This window comes from Sorex araneus, chromosome X (assembly GCF_027595985.1).
Source record: "Sorex araneus isolate mSorAra2 chromosome X, mSorAra2.pri, whole genome shotgun sequence".
Classification (NCBI taxonomy): domain Eukaryota; kingdom Metazoa; phylum Chordata; class Mammalia; order Eulipotyphla; family Soricidae; genus Sorex; species Sorex araneus.
The window spans coordinates 333,065,740-333,079,935 of record NC_073313.1 but is presented as its reverse complement, the minus strand read 5'-3'; the positions used below and the strand labels follow the sequence as shown (position 1 = coordinate 333,079,935).

The 14,196-nt window shown below is 47.6% G+C and overlaps 1 protein-coding gene across 1 annotated transcript in view; it reads left to right on the top strand.

The window, feature by feature from the left end:
• The first annotated feature begins 6,299 nt into the window (after positions 1-6,299).
• The window catches only part of TGFA (transforming growth factor alpha), a 116,685-nt gene continuing 108,788 nt past the window's right edge, over positions 6,300-14,196 (top strand). Inside the window, exon 1 of the mRNA XM_055122783.1 lies at positions 6,300-6,761. Within this exon, the coding sequence (XP_054978758.1) occupies positions 6,722-6,761 (40 nt within the window). The 5' untranslated portion in view covers positions 6,300-6,721. The remainder of the gene's footprint in view (positions 6,762-14,196) is intronic.

Genomic DNA, 14,196 nt, shown 5'->3' with positions numbered 1-14,196 from the left:
CTGGTGTAGGCCAGGCCTGGACATTGCCCACCTCCACATTGAATCAGAGCACCCCAAGCCAGGCCTGCCTGCAGGCAGTGCAGTGGAGTGGAGCCTGGAGCCTGGCCACTGGCTCTCTTTGACCACTGGGTGTGCAGAATGTCTCACTGGCTCCAGCGGATAGAAGATGAAGGGAGGCATGTCAGGGGATGCTTGAATAGCTATTCCACCTCAAGGTGCTGAGTGAACCTCGCTCAGATGCCTTGACTTTCTTTTCGAGGTCACAAGATGGACTCCACAGTCCAGGCATTTCATCCTTAGAAAATCATCTTCAAAGCAGGAAGAGAGGCCAGGAGCCCATACTGCCTCCCTCACCTAGAGAGGCAGACTCCTTTCTAAGAAGGCTAAAAGGAGTCTTCACACGCTGAAACTTGTGAAAAGACCACCCCTGGCTCCATCAGCAAGGAACAAGGACTTGTCTTACTTTATTCTCTGGCCAGGGCATATTGTCATTGGGATTCTGAAAGCAGAAGGAGGAAAACATTTATCCTACTAGCATCCAACAATGAGTGCCGCTACAGATGAAAAGTCAGACTTACTATAGGCTGGGCTTAGTACATCATCGAGGGAGCAGGCCCAGCATGGACCCAGCCTGGGTTTGATTTCCTGGACCACATAGTTTCCCGAGCATTGCCAGGTACAGGCATGGAGGCCCCCGAGCTCTGCTGGTGCAGCTCTGAAGGCTCCCAGCACTGCAGGAATGGCCCAGGGTACCCCTCGCACTGCAGGGTCCAAACAGCATCTCATCCTCTCATCCCTGTGTTGAACTGATGATCCAGCTGGCTGAGAATTGCTGGTAGGGTCCCCAGGCCTCCTGAGCAATGCCTGGAAGCTCCCCCCAAAAAGCGTAAGAATTACCAGACTGTAGCGACAGCCCAATGGGTTTATCAGATATTGTGCATGTGTGTGGTACAAAAACAACAAAATAATCATAGTTAAGCTCAACATGAAACTTTATTATTTTTATCATTCACAGTCAATTCTTTTACATAATTTCTTTGACAATATCGAGGATATTTCCTTGGCTAAAATATTTTTTGAGGAATCTTATTTTTTTCCTTTCAGTTAGGGTGGCACATGAATGACTTACTTTTTCATAACAGCTTGTCTGAAATATTTTCGTCAAAAATAGAAATTTTGTGTCACAATCATTTCCCCTCAAAACTCCATGAACATTGCTTTGTGGTCTTTGGCATTTGTGTGGCAAATGTCAAAATGATTTTTTTTCTTTTCTTTCAGAGGTAACCCAGTTCTTCTGCCCCAGCAGTTACAGTTCAGAGAACAATTTACTTGTCCATCATTGAATCCCTAGTGCCTAAACTGGTGCCTGGAACAGAACAGGCTGGTATGGAATGAAGGGATGAAAGCAAACCATTGAGAGCCAGTTGTCTGTGGGAACTTACCAGAGTCCTGCCTTGCTATTGAAGATTTTCTTCCCCCTGCATGTTGCGACCACAACCAGCTGACTTGGAATTGCTGTGGCTGCTGTCACCATCGCCTTCTGTCAGGTGCCAGGTATTAACTGTGAGCCCCCAACTGGGAACCCTGCCCTGGGTACACCTCAGTCCCTGCATTTCCTCCAAGCAAATGGAGATTTGTCTCTTCCAACTTTCCTGTGATGAGTTTTTTTCCCCACAGCCCTAGTCACAACCAGCCCTGTGAGGGTGCCTAGGTTCTGGTGGCGGTCCTCCCCTACAGAGAGCTTTAGTTCCCTGTGAGGCGAATTAGTGGTTGTCAAACCCTTCTCTCAAACTGGTCTCATCTGCGTTGTGTCTTACAGAAATTCCTTGAAATGCCTGGTATGTGGGCGGAATCCTTTTTCAGTTTTGAACAATGACAGATTCTCCTGTCATTATTTTCCTTTGGCTGTTTCCACGGGAGTTTGGAAGACAGGCAGGATGGAAGGTTCAACATGCGGCTTGAGATGTCTGTGGCAGAACAGAAGTCTGTCCTTACACTTTCATCATCCCTTTATACAACCCCTTGTCCCCCTTCTAACCCTTCAGCTCTGCGCCCCATTCCTGCTTCTCTCATCACTAACCCCTGCTGTTCCGGGCTTCAGGAGAATTTTTTTTTTCTCTCTGCTCCCTCCTCTCTGCTCCCAGTCTGGGCTCTCTGTTAAAGATAGTTTAGAATTTGGGCTTTGGCATTTTCCTCATATATTCTCTTATTGCATTTTCCCCCCTTTTCCTTTGATCTAGGGGAGAATTTTAGTTTACTTGCTTAAGGATTTCTGGACATTTGCTTTAGGATTTCTCCACTTGAACTCCTCTCCTGAGAATTTTAGGAGCAATGTTCCCAGCCTTTGGAATCATGTGACTGCATGGTGAGGCAGAGGGCAGACCACAGATATGTGTGCACAGACGCATAACTCTTCCACTGTTAAGACGTTTGATGGAATAATTCAGATCAGCTATACTAAATCCTCTGGGCACCTCTGTTGCATCCTAGAGAAGATACAGTTATAGCAGCCACTGGTAATCTGAGTCTGAGAGTCTCAGATTTAGAGCCTGGCTATCTTGACACTGCTTGAAGCACCCTTGGAACCATGAACTTTCAGCTTTTCCTGATGAGTGTTAGAATCACCCCTCTAAAGGAAAGAACTCAAGCTAAGTATATAGCTTCTGTGTAAACTCCCAAGGTAGACTTGAGAACTGGGAATGGATGATGTCAAGAAATAGGCCAATCATAACCAGTCTTTGTCCCACTTTTTCTTTTCTTTTTGGGTCACACCTGATGATGCACAGGGGTTACTCCTGGCTTTGCACTCAGGAATTACCCATGGCGGTGCTCAGGGGACCATATGGGATGCTGGGAATCGAACCCAGGTCAGCCGCGTGCAAGGCAAACACCCTACCCACCTGCTATTGCTCCAGCCCTATCTTTGTCTTACCTTGATGATGAAAAATATGCAGGTAGTCAAGGATTAAGGCAAATGCCTCTGACTTCTTCCCAAACCCCATCCTGCATTAGGTGGGTGATAAAAACTGTTGAAAACAGATTCACTATGGGGTTTCCGGCTTTTTCTTTTGGCCAGACATAAGGACTAGCTAACAGCCAAGGCTACAGAGGAACTGATACTTGGACAATACCTCATTTCAGATTAGATTTCTTCCCTAAATCCCTTAACACATTAAAAAATCCCTTCACTCTGCATAAACACAGCCCTTTATAAAACCTCTTTCTCATTCACACATGACATCTGACCTTTGCTTTTCTATTGAGCCAAGCGCACTGCTCTGTTTTCTGTTTTAAACCCTCTCCCCCAAGTTGACCGCTGCTACCATGGAGGAGACATGTCTACAGAATTGTGATTCCATCAATGCTGGAATGGCCCATGGCTGTGTTTTCTCCTTAAGAATGTCCACACTGTTGACACAGTAGGACCCAGGGAACTGCCAAGCTCAACAGAGGCTTAGCTGGCCTATCCAGGGAAGACCCCAAAGCTGTGGCCCCACAACCACTTCCACCGACTCAGGAAGGAGCGGAAGGCTCATCACAGAGAAGAAGGGTACTTTTTAGCATATGTTCTGTTAAGCACGGAGAAGAGAGGAAAGGGAACTGGGCTTTGCTGCCTATGTGAGCAGAACATAACAGAATCATCTTGCTGGCACAGGAGAGAGAGGCTGTGACTTGCTGCTTGCAGAAGGGCTAGCTGGTCCTTGAGCTCAGGGCCGGCTGGCTGAAACAGGCGCACAATAAATAGCTCAGACCTAGCCCCAGTTTTAGGGAGGGGGTGGTGTCGGGGGTGGGTACATGTTCTTGGGTATAGAAATGGGACGCTGGAAGCCCCCTGAGCTGACTCCAGGGCCAGTGGAACTCACCTGACTGCCACATAGCTTTCTAGGAGCTGCACCTGGAGTTTCACTCAGCTCAGAGAGTAACGGGGCTCTGTACAAAAGCCTCACACCATTCTGTCAGGGAAATGATTTCTTTGTTCAAAATTGCATCCTGTACTTGTACATTCACAGAATGTCCTCTGAAAACCACAGGCTGGGAAACAAATTCATAGCTCCCAACTTAACAGAAAACCACAGCCACCACCCCCACCACCAATACACAGACACATATGCAAATGCACTAGCAAAGACACTGATATGGAAATGATAAAATAAGATAATGGCAGGGAGTTGAGAGAAGGGAAAGGTATTTGCACAGAGGGAGTTTTTCTTTAAACAAAGGCTAGACTAGTTAATTTCAAATACTGCACTAAGTAGGCAAAAAAATCCCTTACAGTTAGTCCTCCATCAAACCAGTGAGCACACAATATTGTTATCCTTGTTTAAAATGTGAGAATGAAGGCAGCATAGCCTAGATATCAATATCTGGGCCTTGAAACCAGATCATTTTGCTTTCAAAATCAGGCTCTACCACTTACTGGCTGTTAACACTGGATAAGTCACGAAATTTTCTAAGTCTCAATGTTTTCATGTGAAAAGGGGATGGAGTCTATCTCATAAGTTTATTGTGGAGAGAAATGAGATATGTCAGATACCATGGAAACATATTCACATACTAGAGTACTAGGTTTCCTCCTAGTTCTACAAATAAATATTCATAAGTTATTTCAGGTCAATTCACAAACATATTGTGATACTAAAAATAACAACAACCTCTGATGACCTGTTTGCCTTAAACAAATTAGAACATATCTAAAACTTTAGATATGGACTGGCTCTTGAAAATGTTGTGGGAAAACATTCCCAAGAATTTCCAAGCATTAAAATGTGCTTTGAGAGCCAGAGAGAACTCAAAATGCTGAGCACATGTAATCAGGCCTGGTGCACTGTCCCCCACATACATGTGTATGTCCCCCACATACACACGCCCCCTCCAATAAAAGAAAATGAGTTTGATTTGAGTACTCTTTCATTCAGAAGATGACAAATTGTCTCTTGATTAAGATTTTCCCATCCTGACGGGGATAATAGGCTTGTTGGCATGATTCTGAAGCTAGTTTCCTTCACTCCCAACTTAGCATATAGGCAATAGGCCAAGGAGGAGAAACGGCTAGGCCTCACTCTCCCCAGCTTGGGTGGCCAAAGAGAAGTAGATAAGCATGTCCCTGCAGGAAACAAGTGCCAAGTTAATTTTCTAGTCCTGAAGGACAGGAGAAGAGCAGGGAGCACTCCTGATTCCCCCACTTCTGTAACCAAGACAGCCAGATCAAGGGAAGGGAGAAGATGCTGATACTGTTGAAGAGCATGTGTGTGCCCTATACCTGCAGGGGTGAGGACAGAGAAAAAGATGTACCCAAAGACTTACATAAAGCACCCGCTGTGGATCATTATTGAAAAGAACAGCAAAGTATTCTGACAATGTATTTGAAAGGAATCGTTTTCTGGTGTGAATTTATTTTTAATATTATTTTAATCTGCTTTGCTTTGGTGCTTCCTGCTCAAATGATTAGGCCAAGGACCAAGTGTTTGCACTTTGAAAACAGGCCCCCTGTTCATATTCAACGGACAGCAGTAATCACTCCCTAAGAGTTGGAGTCTTAGGTTCAAGAACCGGCAAAAGATACCCAAAGCCCCTGCAGCCACCGGAAAGGAGGGCGCGGGTCTTCCCTGAAGCAGCTGGGTTGAGGCCAGACATCCCCCAGGGAAGATCCCCAGGGAACCTGCAGATGACCACCGAGGGACAACTGGTTCTGCCATTCTCTGCCCACAGTGATCTTCCCTTTGTCTCTCCATGTCCCCAAACTCCAGCACCAGGGATCAGCTCAAAGCTATACTTCGGAGTGTCCCTGGGCCGCACTGCCTGTGGTGGGGTGGACTGGGCCAGGGCTGATGGTGATGGAGGATGATCAGGGGGTCTGTTGACAATAATCTGTCCTCATTGTCAGCCCCAGGTCAGATGTGCGTAAACTCGCCGATCTCAGCCCTGTAAAGTGGGCGGCAGTGGGTTGCTCTTCACCCGGATGGGGGCGCAGGTTCGAAAAACCAAGGTTTAACAAATGCCTCACTTGATTCTCGGGCGCACTTTCCTGGCGCCCACTCTTTCCAGGCAGCGCGGGAAGTTCACCGGTCCCTAAAGCAAGCCCCGGGTCCGGTAAGAGCCTCAGGTCGCGGCGGTGAAGGTGCAAGGTGAGCCGCGCCCGGGCGGCTCCGCCGCGCCCCCTAGAGCCCAGAAGCGGTCACTGCGTCCAGGTCCCGGCGGCGGCTCCGCGGCCAGAGCCGACTCCGCCGCGCTGGGGCGCCGGGCACCTCCCGGCCAGCGCGGAGGGAGGTGACAGCAGCCGGCCGCTTCCTGGCCGGTCCCGCGGGCGGCCGGGGTGTCGGGCTCGCGCGGCGGCGGCGGGGCTCGGAGGATCCCGGGCCGCCCCGCCCTGCCGGTCGCGCCACGGCCGCGCCGGGCGCTCGGAGCGGCCCCGCCCCCAGCCGCCACCCCCGGTGCCCTCAGGGGGGCACCCCCATCGGGGCGGGAGGGTGGTCCTCCGTGCCCCGGTCGCCGAGTGGCGGAGAGGTGACGGTAACCGCCTTCCCATTTCCGCCCGGCCGGCCGCGCGGCAGGGTGCGTGCCAGCAGAGCGGCGCTCGGTCCTCCCTCCGCCCGCCCGCCCGCGCCGGGGGCCGGCCCTGCTCGCCCGCGCCTTTTCCCCCGCGCACCGCGGCGCGGCTCCGCCACTCGGGCACCGCAGGTAGGGCAGGAGGCCGGAGCGCCTGCCGCCCGCCGCCCGGACCATGGTCCCCTCGGCTGGACAGCTCGCCCTGCTCGCACTGGGTACGTACCGCGCCCGCCGCGCGCCCTACCCCGCGCCGCTCAGTCCCTGCCTTTTCCTTCCAATCCCACCCATCTCGGGGGAGGCGGGGGTCTCCCAAAGTCGGGGGGGGGGCGAGCGAATGCTTGTCGGGGAGCAAATGCCGAGGCTGGGAGACCTGGGCGGGCTCCCCCCCGCTTGCCCCCACTGCCCAGGGGGGCACCATCGCGCTGCCGGGCTCCCCCGGGGCAGTGGCCGGCCGGGCCGTGCGTGAGAACCCAGCCCCGGGAGAGGGCAGCGATGCGCGGACGCGCTTGAACTTTAATCCGCCGCGGCGGTGTGTGGCGGACTCCTGCCCACACCTACCTGCCTACCTGGCCGCCGCCGAGCCGGCGCGGAGACTCGGAACTGGTGGCCCGGCGTCGTCCCCGGGGTTGCGGGGGTGTATGTGTGGGGGCTCCTTTTGCACCTCCGCTCCCGCCCCTACCCCTCTGCGCGCCCCCCATCCCTGCCGCCCCCCTCGACGGGCAGATTGGGAGCGTTCGACCGAGGCGTCGTTCAATCTGCGAACTTTCAGAGGGCATTTAGGCGTGGGCTCGGTTTGGGATTTTTGTGCGGATTAATTGTGCTTTTAATTAACTTGCCCGGGAGAGGTGGTGTAAGTGTCAACCGAGGGCAGGGCGTGAACCCCCTAGTCCGGAGCCCGTGCCAGTTTCCTCCGAGTTGGTTCTCTTGGAAGGGAGCGCGGGATGGGGGGAAGGAGGAGGCGCGGCCGGGTGTGCGGGACGGCCGCGTTCGCATCGGGGAAGTTCACAGGTGGGTGTGGGAGTGCGTGGTGCGGGGCGCCGGGCGCTGCCGCGGGGCCGGCCCTCCCCGATGCGGAGCTGGCCCATGCACTGTCGGGGGTTGCTGGTTATCTTCACAGCAGAGCTGGGAGCAGTTGGGAGGGCAGCTCTCCACCCCCACCCCCCAGGAGTTCAATCCTGGGACGCACGTTGCTTGCTGCAGCTCCAGGGTCCTCTATTAAGGATCGAAAGAAAATTATAGAGCCCCCCGCCCCCGCCTCGCTCCAGTGACGCAAAGCTGGAGCCTCCCCCACTTTCGTGTAGTTGTGGGAGGGGGGGCGCATAGATCCACCTGGCACCCTGCCCATGAAACGCTGATTAAGAACCGCCTGAGGACGGGAAGCATCATCTCAGGAAAGTGCGGAGCAGCTGTGGAACCGCGTGTGCTCCGTGGTACTCTCACCGACAGGTGGCATAATTATGAGTAACCTTTTTTTTCTTTTTTTTTGGTGGTGGTTCTGAGTTTAGTTTTTTATTGTTTAAAGCAGTAAAACACTGCTAGTACAGCTGAAGCCTCGTGTATGCACCCCCTCTTGCATAAACATTTTTTGGGGGATGGGGCACACCCCGCAGTCCTCAGGGGTTACTCCCTACTCTTTGACCAGGAATCACCCCTGGTGGTGCTTGGGGGACCATATGGGATGCCAGGGATGGAACCCAGGTGGGCCAGTTGTGAGGCGAGTGCTCTACCTATTATCGATCTGGCCCCTGTATAAATGTGTGTTTTTTTAAATATAAATTTTAATAGGGGACTAGCTAACCTGTTGGAACCACTTGTTCTGGGCCCAGTGTTCTAAGTATGCAGGGGTTTGCATTCAATTTCTGTGCCAACCTGATAGAGAAGGTATCACACCCCCATTTTATAGAGGAGGAAATTGAGGCACAGGGAGAAACCCCCCCTCCCCAGTCAAACCCCTCAGTCAGGCTGCACTTATTAAAGAACGTGGAAGGATTGGAACTGGAAAGTCCACCTTCCACCTGACTGGAGGTCACGATAGTACAGCCCTTGGGTTTGGGCATATTCCTGGAAGCTCGATGATACCAGCACCTGGGAACTGGCTGTCGAGTTGGGTTCTCTGTTGGCGCTGCTCTCAAGGTAGCCTTAGGTGTAGAGGTAGGAGATGATGAAGGGAAGCAGGTTTCAAGAAGCCTTTGGAAGTGGCCTCCCAGCTTCTCCCTCTCTAGCAGATTTGCCCATGAAGACAGCTTTCATTCTTTGCTTGTCATTCCTCTTTCTTGCCTAAGTCTTCGTCTTCAGCTTGATCTTTGTTTCCTCCAACTTCAGAAAGAGATATAGATTTCAAAAGATCAGTTGAAATATAAAAGCTGCCTCATACACATTCAAAATAGGAATAGTTAGGGAAAAAATAAGTAAAAAAATAGTTGGGGGAAAAAAATAAGTGGGGGGAGGGGGAAGGCAAGAGTAAGGTATGCCAGTGGGGACTCCTTTACATTCTTTTTCTTTAAAGGCCTTTCTGTGCATTTACTAGAACTTCTGCCTCCTGCCTCACTTCCTACTAGATTGCTAAACGCTCATCAAAGCCTCGTGCATCTTTAATTTGCATATTTCTTCCAGTGCTGCTTTTCTTTCTTCTTTTTCTTAAGTTGGTACAAAGTAGTTCCAGGCAAACCAGCCCCAATTCCACCGCTAACCAAGATCTAGAAGCCTGCGCTTCCCTCCCCGCCTTGGTGGGGGCTGTCTGGGAAGGAACTGGAATCTCAGTTGGTGTTCTTCCTAACTTGGAGCCCAAGCATTGATTGATATGTTGGCCGTGAGCATGTGGAGACGGCTACTTTAATGGCAACTTTGGGAAGTAATCCAGGTTTCTGCGGTGGCTGCCCTCCCAAGTCAGGTTTCCATGGCTTGCAGGGCCAGCCTCCCAGGGGCTTGGCACCTCTCATCCACATCCTCCTCTGTGTCCAGGGAGAAGGTGTATAATTGTGGGCAAGTTACTTAGCTTCTTTGCCTTCTTTTTCTTGTCTGTAGAATAGTGGTGTTGCTAAGGTCTGTGAATACATTTAATGAACAGAGAGTGGCGTCTCTCCTACAGGAAGCTTATTCATTTTAGTTCCATCCATCCTCCTCCTCATCTTTCTTGTTATTTTGACCCTCTGAAATTCTAGATCTCATTGTAGATTAGGTCAATTCTATAAATGAGAATTTGTTTCCTTATCTTCCAACTCCTCACCTTTCCCAAGCCAGAAAATACCACCCACCAAAAGTTTCTGCCTCATGACTTCAGTGAATACTGTTTAGCATGTGACAACTTCAAGAAATTCTAATGATGCTTTTCCATTTTTAGATGCTAGAATCAAACCCAGGAACTCACGTATGCAGGGTTTTAGCCTCACCTCTGAGCCACACCCCCAGTTCCTGTGAGGGTTCTTGGCACATCATGGATTCTTTCATTTTTGTATGTGTGGACAGGGTTTTAGGTCACACCCAGCTGTGCTCTGTGCTCGGGGATCACTCTTGGCAGTGCTTGGGCAGGGTGGGGAGGGGGTGCTGGTGGATATGTGATATCAAGGATCAAAGTAGAGTTGATCACAGGAGAATTGTCTGTGTGCAAGGCAAGCATCTTAACCTATGCTTAATCTCTGGCTCACAATTCTTTCATTTTTGATACAAAAGATTTGTATTTTCTTCATGACACTCAGCAGTCTGTTGTTAAATTTTGCAATTTTCTCATCAGTAAAGTGGAATAATAAACTATGTCCCCCTCAAAGTTTGTTATCAAATTCAATTGAGATAAGACAAGGGAGCAATTTATATTCTTTGAAGACAAAGGTCTGTACCTAAAATGAAATTGGCTTTGCAAGACAGAAATAGGTTTTAAAACACAGAAGCGAACATATTTATGGAAGCCACCAGAAGTAAAACCCAGAACACAAAGTATCATTAATCATTGGGAGGCAGGAAACAGATCAGCTTCTCAATGGATTCGGAGCTGAGGAAGCGGCTGGGGGCATAGGTAAGATGTCTTTCTAGCAGGCACTTGAGGTTTGCCCAAGACAGGTACTGGGCAGGTGCAATCAGGGGATGTACACTTGAACTGTGAACTCTAAATTTATACACATTTGACAGCCAGCGCAATGGGCTGAGCTCATGCTTCGCATGCATAAGACCAAGATTTGATCCCTAGCATTGCTGGGAGCAACTCCTTAATACAGAGCTGGAGAATGGTCCCCAAGCACTGCTGTCTATGGCCCCAAAACCAAAATGAATAAATCACAAATAACAATGTATATATAGAAGGCTGAAAGGCTGAATTTTTATATTTATCTTTCCCCAATTTGGCTTCCTCAGAAGAAAGTGTTTTCTGTAAGTGACTCTCAATATCCCCCAAAGGAGACCTCTCATGAGAGTAAATGATGCAGGGTCAGAGAGAGTTAGTGCAGGTAAAGCACTTGCCTTGCATGCAGTTAACCAGGATTTAATCCCCGGCACCACATATCGCCCCCCCCCCCAGCCCCATCAGTAGTGATCCCTGAGCACAGATCCAGAAGTAAGCACTGAGCATTGCCAGGTGTTCCTCCCCAGAAAAAAAATAGTAAATGAGAAAGAAGATGAGAAAGAAGAAAAGTGCCTACTATAGAGGCAGATTGGAGGGGTCGGGGTGGTGGGAGGGAAACTGGGGACATTGGTAGTGGGAACTGTACACTGGTGAAGGGACGGGTGTTTGAATGTTGTATGACTAAAACCCAATCATAAAAATCTTTATAGCTGTATATCTCATGGTGATTCCATACAAAAGAACAAATAAATATAAATAAATAAAATAAATAAAACAAAAGATAAGTCCACCAAAAAAGAGTAAATGATAAAATGGCTGGCCTTTCCTTTAGACCTATCTCTACGAGCCTTTGGAAAATATTTTTCAAACAAATGCATACTCTGGGCTGCCCACTAGGAGGGATGGGCACTGGGAAGTAGAGATTGGGTCAACCGAAGTGGAAATAGCCCAACCCACTGCATTGGCATCCTGTCCCTGGCTTCATATGCGTCTCCTCCATGGTATTTTACCCAGCAGTAGCCTCAAATCCCAACTAACTGGAGAGCTTGGTCTACCAGATCGCCCAGCAGAAGGTGGGGCTGTGGGGGAGTTCGCATGTCTAACATGCCCCAGGTGTAGCTTTTGCCACTGGTGGGGAGATACTTAGAGGCCACTGCTTTCCAGTCAGTTTCTGTTAGGGAACCTTAGTTATTTGGTTAACTATTTGCATGTATCTATTTAGATGTTTACAAATATTGCTGTGATTTATGGGCTACTATTAAAAGCACTAAGTCACGTGCTTTTCTTGTGAACCATCAAACATTGACATTGTGTTGCTGCCCTTTAAATTTTCTTTTTTTTTTTTTTGGCTTTTTGGGTCACCCCCAAAAGGTGACACATGCACAGGGGTTACTTCTGGCTCTGCACTCAGGAATCACTCCTGGCGGTGCTCAGGGGACCATATGGAATGCTGGGAATCGAACCCGGGTTAGCTGAGTGCAAGGCAAACGCCCTACCCCCTGTGCTATCACTCCAGCCCCTGGCCTTTCAATTTTCTAATCAACCAATTTTAAAGTATGAACTTAAACACATTAGTCTTTAGCATAAAGTTAGATTGCATCTAGAAGAGAATCAGGCTACATTGATGCTGGCTTTTGGTTTTATGTTACTTTTTAAAAAATTTTTGAGAGATCAAGTGTAAAAATCTAAGGTGAGGCAAGCCAGACATTTCGAGTGCTAGAACAATCTAGACTGTGGAACAGTCTTTTAGGACTGCTTCACGGAGGTTATAAAAGTACATTTGCCTTCGTCCAACTCTGAAAGCCTGACTTAATCAATGCCTTTGAATTAGTTGTGTTGAGAATGATTTAAATAGCAGTTATTCAGGCTTAGAAGAAATTGGATGCTTGTTGAAGTGGGATTTTATGTATTTGCTAGTATCTTTTCTCTGTATTCAGAGGAAACAATTTCCTTTCATATGGAATCTAGTGAATCCTGGGCTCAGTATTTTTGTCTTCTTTCATTGTCTCCCCGCCTTGAGAAGTCTGTTTTCTCCACCTTGGTACTTGCACTTCTCTCAAGGACTTCCTCAAGAAAGAATCTGCGCGTGCTCCTTTGGGTAACAAGCTTACAGAACTGGGCAATCCCGAAGTGCTACTGCCTTGCCTTTTTTGATTTTGATGTTTGAACATGTTAACTTTTCTGATGAGAACTTCCTGAGAGCATTGACCCTCCAATGTCATGAATGAATGGGTGGTGTTGGACTTCTCTTCCCTAGTTTGAGGGCTCATTTCTTTGGCACTTCTGAGGCTAAACCTCCGAGGAGCCCAATAAGCACCTGATGACTCCTGGGGTGCCCAAGGCTGGATGCTCTGGTGTACACTCAGTTGGCAAACACCTGGCCTTGTAGTTAACCTTAATCCTGAAAAACTCTTTGTCATGATAATCAAGGGTGGTTGCCTGTAAATTCTTGCAACACTGATGCAGCTAATCCTCAGGATAGTGTTTTATTGTTGTTGTCAAAAATAGATTATGATACAATGTTTTTTAATGATTGCAAAAATTTCTTTCCCCTCTAGAACATTTAAAAAAATTCCAGAAAGCGTAAGAGAAAAATCTTTTAATGATTCATAATTCTTGGACTGGATTTTTTTTTTTTTAATTCTTGGGTTGGGAAGATAACTCTGTACATACCTCATAGGTCTGAAGTCCTGAGTTTGAGCCATGACTATGAAAAAAAAAGTAATTCCACTGCACAAAGATAACTGATTAATATTTTATTGTATAATCTGATAAGTGTGCACCTAGGTATAAATTGTTGTTAGTGTGTATGAATTTCTATAGACTCACAAGTTTAATTTTATAATGAACATTTTTATATAATTAGGCATGCATCCCTAATGTCATTCTTAGTAGGAAAAATACACGTGTACTTGACTTTATTTACTGTGATTTAACCAATGTTGAAACACTTTGGCCATATGGATTTTCCCTATTTCTCATTGTAATTCACACATTCATTGTTGAGAATATAAATTAGTAGAATTCTTTTAGAAATCAATGTTACAGTTTTAAGTGAGCGTAATTTGAATCATTAATTCCATTTTTGAGATGTATTCTACATAAATATGTGCCTAAATATGCAAAAAATAAGGATTTGTTGTATTATTTCTAATAGTAACAGATTTCTAGTATCACACTATTATAATGTTTATGAGGATTCCTTATCATCGAGCTTTGTAACAACACTTTATATAAAAGGATTTTGAGACTTGACAAATATTTCCCCTATTTATTATCTTGTACTCTTTTGTTTATGGTATTTTGTACTTGCCTAAGGTTTTTGCTGTTATTTAGCTGGAACTATAAATCTTTCCCCTTAAGCTTCCTATTTTTGCTTGTATATTTAGGGGGGAAAAAATCCCTGTCCTAAGATAAGGCAAACAGACACTTATTTTTCCTTCTAATCCCTTAATGATCTCATGTTATGTCGTACTAATTACACCTATAATTATTCTGGTGTATAGTATGAATTACAATTCATATTTCCTTTTTTAAAAGCTGGAGACTGCCAATCTGTAGCCTCAATCATAATTTCTGGAATAATGTCTTCTTTCCCC